At 50.0% G+C, this 10,585-nt stretch overlaps 2 protein-coding genes across 2 annotated transcripts in view; both read left to right on the top strand.

Annotated features, from left to right (window-relative positions):
- The first annotated feature begins 1,143 nt into the window (after nucleotides 1-1,143).
- LOC133092207 (olfactory receptor 6B2-like) lies at nucleotides 1,144-2,860 on the top strand. Its single transcript, XM_061191443.1, is given in 3 exon segments — nucleotides 1,144-1,333; nucleotides 1,925-2,270; nucleotides 2,272-2,860. Coding segments are annotated over 3 exon segments (1,125 nt in total).
- A 4,962-nt stretch (nucleotides 2,861-7,822) lies between these two features.
- The window catches only part of NDUFA10 (NADH:ubiquinone oxidoreductase subunit A10), a 49,438-nt gene continuing 46,675 nt past the window's right edge, over nucleotides 7,823-10,585 (top strand). The window contains exon 1 of the mRNA XM_061189044.1: nucleotides 7,823-7,982. Coding sequence (XP_061045027.1) covers nucleotides 7,908-7,982 — 75 coding nt within the window. The 5' untranslated portion in view covers nucleotides 7,823-7,907. The remainder of the gene's footprint in view (nucleotides 7,983-10,585) is intronic.

Below are 10,585 nucleotides of genomic sequence, written 5' to 3'. Positions count from 1 at the left end.
GCACATTGAAAATGTAAGAAGATATCCAAATGGACAAAAACTTATAAAAATGTGAGCTCCATCCACACTCTTCATTAGCTGGTTTGTTTTTATTGCGTGGACGTAGTACAGTTTGCTTGTTAAAGGACATCTGAGTTATTTCCAGCTTTTAACGATTATGAAAAGAGCTGCTGTAAACATTCGTGCACAGGGTTTCGTGTGAATATACACTTGGCTTTACAAGAAACTGCTGAGCTGTTTCCCAGGGTGGCGGTACGACCGGAGTTGCAGCCGCGCCAGCAGTGTCTGGGAGTTCCCGTCTCCCAGCATCCTGGCCAGCAGTGAGGTTGTGGCTAGTGGTGGTGCACACTTTTTCCTGTGCTTTTGGCCGTCCTTTTATCCTCTTTGATGAAGCATCTGTCTGCCCATTTTGTAATCGGCCATCCTTTTTTCATTCCATTGGCTTTCCCGAGAGCAGGAAAGTCACTGGCAAGTTGGGGTATTCATAAGAATGACAACCTCCCCTCTGCATCCTCTTCCCCATGTCCAAGCTCAGTGATTCTCCAACAAAGGCAGCCCCAGACTCCCTGGGCAAGCACAGGTCTCTAGGTCACTCCCGTTTCTCCTGCCAACACAAACCCATCTTTTGGAAATGTTTGCAAGACGGGCCTGTTTTGGCTGAGACTAATACAATGGTGTGTGTGTGTTGATTACATATATGGGGGAAAAGTTCTTATGCCAGAAACTCAAATTTCCCTGCCCCTCTGTGAGTAATAACATCCATGAACCCTGAGATAGGGCAGGGTCCCCACCGAGTCCATTGCCCTGGACCATGCCACGGTCATGGCACATGGAGCAGCCCGTGTCCCCAAGCAGGAGTCATACCCTCCCCAGCCCCAAAGGAAGGGGTAGCAGAGGTCTTGGTAAGGACAGTGCTGTGTGGCTGGAGACTGAGTGGACTGGGGGGAAGCTCGGTCAAGGGCCTGGACACCTGGACAGGACACAGGGGGTGTCAGCAGTGAAGCCCAGTAGGGCTGTGCCCCCAGCAGACGTCACCAGCAGGGGCCAGAGGCCCGGGACGGGAGGTTCCGCGCTAATTGGTGATGTGGGCAGTTACATCTCCGCACGGGGTAATTGGACCCTGGAGCCCCTCATCTATGCGTGATGGGGAGGAGGCCAACAGCCGTTCTTCCCGGCGCCGCCTTTGAACTGGCAGATGCTCAGAGCCAGGCCGGCGCCTCAGGACGGGCCAGGCCACGCTGGGGGCCGCCCGCTCAGGGGTCAGTGGGCAGAGAGGAGCGACGCCTGGCCTGTGCTGGGCTGGGGGAGGCCAGGGACACCTGCGGCTCTCCAGGTAGGTTTCCGCGGGGTCCTGCCCCTCGGTGAAGTGGCCGGTCTGGCTGCCTCTGGACCTGGTCCCTCAGAAGGAAGTGTTTGGGGCGGGGCCAGGGTTGAGAGGTCCCTCACCACCAGCGGCCCCCGGGCCTGATCTCACAAGGTGGGGGCTTCCTCCCCGCGTGCTTCACCCCACTGCACCCCGCATCTCCAGCATCCTCCCCCCGAGCTCTGAAGTTCTCCACCGAGGGGCAGTCTTGCCACCGCCCACTTTGTCCGCCCCCCAGGAGACGCCCCCCACTCTAGGAACATGGGGGAACCCCTGCCCAAGGTCTGCTTGTCCCTGCCCTCCACCCCAAGCTACTTATAGGAGGCTCTCCCCTCTCTCCCCGACACATGCCTGCCTGCCCTGTCCCCTCCCGTTCCCTCCCGTCCTCACAAGGAGTCTGCTGAAACTGGACATGGAGGGACGTTTTCAGACAGGAACACTTTTTGTGTCTATTACCCGTTTGCTACAAAGCCAGAGCGGGTGTTGGTGGGAGAAGGGGGCGCAGGCTGGTGCTGTCTCCACTTTGCTCACGTCCCCTATCGGGGGTGCCCTGAGCCTCAGTGCAAGGGACCCCCGATCTGGGGGAGAGCTACCCCCGCTGCCTGCCCTCCGGCCGCGCATCCTCCCTTCCCGCCCCGCATCCTCCCCTCCGGCTGCAACACCTGCTCTCCCTCCTCTTCCTGCTCACCTCCGTCTTCGTGCTGGTGGAGCACCTGGCCATCATCCTCACCTTCTGGGGCAGCTCCTCCCTCCACAGGCCCATGTACTACTTTCTGGGCATCATGTCGTCCCTGGAGATCTGGTACGTGTCTGACATCATCCCTAAGACGCTGGACGGCTTCCTCACGCAGCGGGGACGCGTCTCCTTCATCGGCTGCATGACTCAGCTCTACTTCTTCAGCTTCCTGGTGTGCCGAGTGTGTGCTCCTGGCCTCCATGGCCTGCGGCTGCTGCCAAGCCATCATGACCATGGGGCTGTGCGTCCAGCTGGTGGCCTTCTCCTTCGTGAGTGGCTTCACCATCTCCACGATCAAGGTCTACTCTATCTCCAGCGCCACGTTCTGTGGCTCCAATGTCCTGAAGCACGTCTTCTGTGACATCTCCCCCATCCTCAAACTGGCCTGCACGGACTTCTCGACCGCCGAGCTGGTCGACTTCGTCCTGGCCTTCATCATCCTGGTGTTCCCGCTCGTGGCCACTATGCTTTCCTATGGACACATCCCCCTGGCCGCCCTGCGCATCCCCTCGGCCACGGGCTGTCGGCGAGCCTTCTCCACCTGTGCCTCCTACCTCACTGTGGTCACCATCTTCTACACGGCCTTGATCTTCATGTACGTCTGGCCCCAAGCCATTGATTCCCGGAGCTCCAAAAATCTCATCTCTGCTGTTTACACTGTCCTCACCCCAATCATCAACCCCTTTATCTACTGTCTGAGGAACAAAGAATTCAAGGATGCTCTGAAAAAGGCTCTGGACTTAGGTCAACTTTCACAGTAGCACAATTAAATGTCCTACAATCTAACCTGTGGTGATAATAAAAACAACCTCTTACAGGACACTTTACTTTCTTTAATAGTGACAATTTATGTAATTAAATTAATTAATTAATTAATTAATTAATTAATTAATTTAGTTTTGGCTGTGCCACGCAGCTTGCAGGATTTTAGTTCCCCCACCAGGAATCGAACCCACGCCCTCAGCAGTGAAAGTGCAGAGTCCTAACCACTGGACCACCAGGGAATTCCCACTTTACATTTTTTAAAGTAAATTTTTAAATGAAATTTAGCAAACCTACAGAACTGTGAATAAATAATAAGTCTTCATCTGGATTTGTTTTCACAAAAGAACCACACTTATGTCACCAGCACCCAGATCAAGAGTCAGAAGCTACCCTCACGCCCCCGGCCCCAAGATTTCCACTATCCGGACTTATAACACCAGATACTACTTTTGATGTTTTTGAGGTTTTTATGAATAAAACCATGAAGGATGATTTTACATTTGACTTCTTGCATTCATTATGATGCTTGAGTGAATCCTCAATGTTTCTGCATGTAGCAATAATACATGCATATAATGTGTAATATCCCACAGTACAAATACATCACAATACATTTATGCATTTTACTGTTGGGGATAGAATTATGGATACTGCCTATTATGGATAGTGCTGCTATAAATAACTGGTTTGTGTCTTTTCGTGAATGTACATACAGTTTTGTGAGCTGTGTGCTAGGCCAGACCTACGTACATAAAGGCTATGCCTACAATTCCTGCAACAAAAGATTCATGTATGATCAGGCTTCATAGAAACAACAAGACTGTTTTCCCAGGTGGGTGCATGAGAATTCCAGTAGCTCCATATCCTTACCAACACTTGGTATTCTAAGCATTCTCTATTTGCCATTCTTCTGGGGTTGCAGAAGAAGTTCTCACTGCAACCTTAACTCGCATTTCCAATGACCAAGGCTGCTGGGCACTTTTGTAAGTTTAGTGGTTTAATGTCCTTCTGGACGTGCCCTTTCTGAAGGGCCCTTGCAATCAAGTCTTTTGCCTATTTTTATATTGAGTCACTTTTTCTTTTTAACACGCAGGAGTTCTTACATATTCTGGGTCCATGCCCTCTGTTGGTTATATTTACTGCACAAATGCCCTAGTGTCTGGGCTTGCCTTTCATTCTCTTAACGGTGTCTTTTGATGAAGAGAAGTTCTTTATTTTGATGTCCAATTTGTTCATTTTCCCCCTTTAGAGTTAGTTCTTTATTTTCCATTTGTTTGCTTATTCCAAGATCATGCAGATATTCTCCTGTTTAATTCCAGAAGCTTTATTGTTTTACCTTTCATGTTTAGATTCAGTCCATCTGAAACTGATTTTTATTTATGGTATGAGATATGGGTCAACATTAATTCTTTTCTATAGGGATATGAAATTGACAAGAACCCACTATTTATTGAAAAGACCATGCCTTCCCCTATGCAATGTCACCCTTTTCATAAACCAAATATCCATCTATCTATCTATCTATCTATCTACCTGTCTACCCTCATCTCTTTTTGGACTCCTCATTCTGTCCCATTGGTCTGTCTATCCTGCACTAATACCATGCTGTTGTAATTACTACAGCTTTTTCATATATCTTGATACCTGGTAGTAAACCCTCTGTCCTTGTTCTTTTTCTTCAAGATCGCCTTGGTTATTCTTAGTCCTTCCCAAACCGGGGTTGGGGGAGATACATTTTAGAATCAGCTTGTCAATTTCAACAAAAGAAAACCTGGGGGGCTTTTTATTGGGATTGTATTAAATCTATAGATCAATTTGGAGGTAACTGTCCTCTTTACAATTTTGAGACTTTTAATCCAAGAATAAGGCAAATCCTCTCTTCATTTACAAGTCCTTCAATTTCTCGATACACTTTTGTGGGCTTCAGTGTAGGGCTCTTTCATGTGTTTCTGGGGATTTGAGTTTTTGCGTTTTTTTAAAAAAAATTCTAACACAAATGGCATCCTTTCTTTTAAATTTTTAAATTTAAAATTTTTATCTCTCTTTCCTTGTTGCTGGTACATAGAACACAATTTTTTAAACTTTCTTCTTGAAACAATTACAGATTTACAGGAAGTTTCAAAAAAAGATGGAGGGAGGTTCTGTGCACCCTTCACCCTGTCTTCCCTGATGACACTGTCCTACATGACGGTAGCCTCCACATTGGGACACTGACTTTGATGCAATCCACGGAACTTAGATTCTACCAGTTATACATGCATTCACCTGTGTGCGTGCACGTGTGTGTCTGTGTGTGTGTGTGTGTGTGCGTGCGTGCATATGCAGATACGCTTGTAGCTCTATGCTATTTTGTCAGCTGTGTAGCTTCGTGGACCACCACCATCAAGATACGGAATATTTCCGTCACCCGCCCCCCCCCCCCATTTCCTAGGCTCTGGTGACCACTAATCTGTTCTCCATCTCTATATAATTTTGTTATTTTGGGGAGGTTATATAAGCAGAATTATACTGTATGTAATCTTCTGAGATGGACTTTCTTTACTCAACATAATTCTCTCCAGGGGTCCAGGCTGTTGCCTGTATCAACAGTCCATTGGTTTTTCTAGCCGAGCAGCGTTCCATGGTATGGATGTACCACACTTTGTTTAGCTGTTCACCTTTGAAGAACAGGTGGGTGGTTCCCAGTTTTTAGCTGCTAGGAATGAAGCTGCTATGAACATTCATTCGAATTTCTCTGTGAACCTAAATTTTCATTTCTCTGGGGTTAATGTTTAATAGTATAATTGCTAGGTTGTATTACAGTTCATTTTTAGTTTTACAACTTTTCCAATTTGGAAACTGCCAAACTGCTCTTTAGCAGAGCGGCTGTACCTTTTTACATTCTTACTAGCAGCGTATGAGTGAACTAGCTTCTCTTCATCTTCTCCACCATTTGGTGTTATCACTATTTTTTTAATTTGGCCTTTCTGATAAGTGTGAAGTGGTATCTCATTGTGGATGTAATTTACATTTTTCTAATGGCTGATGACATTGAACATCTTTTCATGTGCTTATTGGCTATCTGTATAACCTCTTCAATGAAATGTCTGTTCATGTCTTTTGCCCACTTTTTAATTGGATTACTTGTTTCTTACTTTTTAGTTTTGAGATTTCTTTATGTGTTCTAGATGCGAGTGCCTGGTCACACCTGTGGTTTGCAGGTGTCCACCCCCAGCCCCATCCCCAGAGTTGCTTTTTCATCCTCTGTTTCTCACAGAGCAAAACTTTTTAAAAATTTTGATGAGGTTCAATTTACCATTTTCTCCTTTTTTGTATTATGCACTTGGTGTCAAGCCGAAGAATTCTTTCCCTAGTCCTAGGACAGTGATGTCCAATATTTAATTTAAGGTTATTTTGTTTCCTACGGGGATCGCTCTCCCTTTTTCGCTAGGCCATCAGTAAAAGCTGTTAAACACAGAACTTTGTCTTGGGAAGTGAGATGAAGGATGTGTGTTTGCTTGGGGTGAAGCAGGAAAGACAACTGGACTGCTGGAGGGAAGATGCGAATGGGGTGGACAGTGGCGCAAGGCCAGAGAATCCGACAGGGAGGTGTCCCCACCCTCACCCCCCGCGGACTTCTCAGACGCGCTGGCAGGGACACGGAGCTTCTCAGACATATCGGAATGTGGAGCCAAGCCTTGGGTAATAAGCAGTGACTCCACCGGGCTGGATGACTTAGGGCTACCTGGTCACACCTGCTCATCCAGCTGTATTTGAGGTGCACCTGTGATGCGTTAGGAGCTTTGCTTGGGGCTGGGGCACAGTGGTATAGGGTCTGGAGGTGGCCCACGCTCTCGGACAATGCAGGGTGTAGAACACTAGTCTCTCAGTGTGGCTCATCTACATCAGAATTAGCTGGAAGCTTGCTAAACACATTTCAGGGCCCATCCCAGATCTTCTAAGTCAGACCCTCTGCCATTGGGGACTAGCAAACTGTATCCTGGACAAGCAGGGATTCTCTTAGTAGAGAAACATCCATTGAAAGGACCTTCGTTTCTACAACTCCATGATCATTCTGAAAAGTTGAAAACCAAATGAAATTTAAACAAAAGAAAAGTTAGGGTGTTAAAAACAATAAGCCCGAGGAGGAGAGTGAAGATTATAAGACCTTTTCAAATGGCAGGCGTAGTAGGTAAGAAATCTCACGTTAAAGTCACCTACTAACCTGAGAGGAACTGAGGCCCCAGGTCATTGGATGATCGCGGTTTTAACGGGGGAATGAGGACAGCTTTTGTTTGCATGTTACTCAAGGTGTCAACACCACCAGGCCCGCCAAGGGGTATGAGACCTCTTAGACCTGGAGTCGTGAGCCAGGCGGGGAGATGGGCCCTGGGGAGGTGGAGGCTGCGCGGACCTCAGCCAGGCCGGCCCTGCTGGACAAGCGCCGTGGGGCGGGAAGGTCAGTCTACGGTCCTTCTTCAGAGCCTCTCGGACGCCCGCGCTCGTCCTGGGTCGCTCTCACACCGGCCCTCCTTTCACCCCCCGCCCCAGGCCCAGGCCGCCTTCCTAGCCTCGGGTGGTTTGTGCGCTATGGAGACACTTCCAAGGAGGTGGTTTTGAAGTCCGCACCTGCCGGTCTAGGGAGTTCGGGAGGGTGGCGAGCGTCCTGGACGCGGGATGTGCTGCAGGAGTAACTACGAGGTCTGGGGCGGCCTCGGCTCCCGCACTGCGCGCCCTCCAAACCGGGCAGTGGGCAGGCCCTCCCCTTGGAGCCCGGGCGGCGGGAGGCCCTCCCCTTAGGGCCTGGGCGGCGGGAAGCCCTCCCCTTGGAGCCCGGGCGGCGGGCGGGCACGACAAGGTCCAGAGGAGGCGGACGCCAAGGGAGACCCGAAGTAAATCAGCCCCCGACTGCGCTCTGCGCGCCTGCACCCGCCGCCCGGAAGTTCCCGACAGGCGCGGCGCTGGCATCCCGGCCGTGACGTCACTGTGGCGCGCCGGTCGCGGGAGGGGCCTTGTCGCGACTGCGTCCCCTCGGGTCCTTGAGCCGGTGCTGACCGCGGAGCCATGGCCTTGAGGCTGCTGAGACTGGTCCCCGTGTCCGCGACCTCTCGGGGCCTCGCGGCGGTCGTCCAGCGCGTGGTGAGGCGGCGGCGGGCGGGGGCCGCGGGTGGGGCCTGGCTTGTCCTCCTGGCGTCGCCCCTTCCTCACCTCCCCGGGCCTCCCGGGGTCATTCTCGGGGGGATCCCACTGTCCCCTGGAGTGTTTGGTCCTGAGTCGCGAGGGCAGGCCTCGGAAGGGCCGCCGCGAGGAGCTTCTCCAGGCCGTTTTCTCTCAGCTCCGGGCAGACGTGGGGCCCGGAGGGGAATGGGCGGCCTGGCCGCCCTGCTTGGGGAGGCCAGGTTGCAGATATCATTACCCAGTGCGGTTGTGCGATAGACGAATGAGCTGGCGTGGGCGAGCCCCGAGAGCCTGGGGGCGCTCATTCATTCATTCATTCATTCATGTGGCAGCGCTGTCAGGGGCCAGGTAGGGGGCGATGTGACGTTGGGCAGAAACGACAGAAGGCATTCAGGTCAGATCCGGAAGGATTCGGAGAACGTCTGTGGTCGAGACAGTGGAATGACATTGTACGCGGATTCAACAAGACAAGCAAATGAACTGTGGCTGGAAACCTTAGGAAAGCTATTTTATGACAGTGACTGTATCATAGCTCCTTTGGGTACTAGTGGCTGGAGCAGCGTTGGTGTCGAACTGTAAAGGGACTTGACCTCTGTGCTCAGGATTTTGATGAGCAAGGATTTTGCACAGAACAGTGCAATAGCCTTATTAAAAAGTCGTATACATGCTTTCAGGAGGTAACTCGGGCTGCAAAATAGAAGAAACAGAGAAAGAATGAAAGAGGGAAAGGTGACTGTCTTTATAACGCCCAGTGTACTTCCCTGCATTAGTGAACGTGAGGGCCCCAGAGTAGAGGGGGCTGCCGGGCACACACTAGATGGACCCACCTGTAACTGTGTTCACCTCGGGACGCTACTCCCTACAGGGGATGTCGATGGACTTCAGTAGGTCCAGAGAAAAATGAATAAGATGAAAAGGGTATACAGCTTGTTACTTGGAATAACTAAAGGAATTGGAAATGTGTCGTGAAAGATCACTTATTCCCTGTGATTCCAGAGAGCAGAAAAATGGGACTGAGGGTGGGAAATAATAGAAAGACTATCATAACCGTAAAAAAGCACTTTCCAAAGATTTGAAGTCAGGGAGTAGTTGATTGCTTTATTCCCATGTCACTGTGCCCCTGCTGTGTGCCACATCTGAGGTATATTCACGTTGGGGACACAGATGGGAAACAGTTTGCACATGGCTCAGAGGTAGCCTGGAGGGGAGAGTGGTTAATTTCTGGGGTGCAGGGTACCCATATGATTAACACCCCGTCACTTACCTCATCTGCGACTCTTGCCCCATCCGGACCACTTGGCACCAGCTACACTGGCCTTGCTCATCCTTGCAGTACTCTTGCCCAGGGCGTTGGCACTTACTGTTCCCCCCGCCCGAGAGGGAGACGCTCTTCCAGATAGCCACGCGGCCAGTTCCCTCACTGCCGTCCAGTCTTCGTTCAAATGTCACTCTTTCTGCGAGGGTTCCGTGACCACCCGTTTTAACGTACATCCCATCCCGTAAACCGTCCTCCCCTTCACAGCACTTACTTAATATGCTGTATGATTACTTGTTTTGTTCTCTTATGGAAGTTTTTGGCTCACTGCTGTATCCCCATTGTCTAGAAAAAAGACTGCATAGTATGGGAATCTAATAAACAGTTGCTGAGTGAATAAATGAATGTGTGAATGACACACAGTTGCTGCTGAGTAAATTAGGTATTCACAGTTGTTGGGATTTGAGAGTTTTGGAATATATAGAGAACATCCTGCCATTTACTATCCTGGTCTCCTGTCGATGGACCTTTGGGTGGTTCCAGTTGTTTGTTGTTGCAGGTGTCACTTCTGTGAGCATTTTGATATGTGTCATTCCTCCTGTTTGCTTCTCTTGGTTGCGGTGGTTTCTCAGATTCTCCTTGTTTCTGATGACCTTGGCAGTTTTGAGCAGTACTGGGTGGGTAGTGTGTCCCTCCGTGGGACTCGTCTGATATTTTCTCGGGACTTGACCGGGGCTGTGTGTTCTTAGGAGGAAGAGCACAGAGGTAAAGTGCTGTTCTCATCACATGATATGAAAGGTACACTGTGAGCATGACTTACCACTGATGACCTTAATCACCTGGCTGAGGTAGCGGTAGTGTCTCTGCTGTCAAGTTACTCTTTCTTCCCCCTTTCCGCGTGTCCTCTTTGGAGGGGAGTCACTGCGTGCACACAGGGAGTGGGGGATTTTGCTCCCTTCCTGGAAGGCGGAGTAGGCACATAAATTGTTTGGAATTCTTCTTTATGGGAGGTTTGTCTCTCCTCCGCATTTATTTATTTATACCAGTATGGACTTGTGTATATTTATTTTATATTTTGGGGTAAAATTCAGTACAGCTCTACTTTGTTGCTCAGACTGCTCCAGCTGTGGCCACTGGGAGCTCTTTCAGGTGGCTCCTGTATCCCTGTAACCTGCCCCTCATGGTGTGTGTTGGCGCACTTCCTTACTAGCTGGCCCGGCAAGATGGTAGTCATAGAATCAGCCGTTTCTCTGAGGAGCCCTTGTTCCTTTTACTGGAGAATGGCATTAGAAACCAAGACCTAGGTACT

This window comes from Eubalaena glacialis, chromosome 1 (genome assembly GCF_028564815.1).
Source record: "Eubalaena glacialis isolate mEubGla1 chromosome 1, mEubGla1.1.hap2.+ XY, whole genome shotgun sequence".
Taxonomy (NCBI): domain Eukaryota; kingdom Metazoa; phylum Chordata; class Mammalia; order Artiodactyla; family Balaenidae; genus Eubalaena; species Eubalaena glacialis.
The sequence above is the reverse complement of the archived record's forward strand: the minus strand, read 5'-3'. Positions and strand labels throughout refer to the sequence as shown.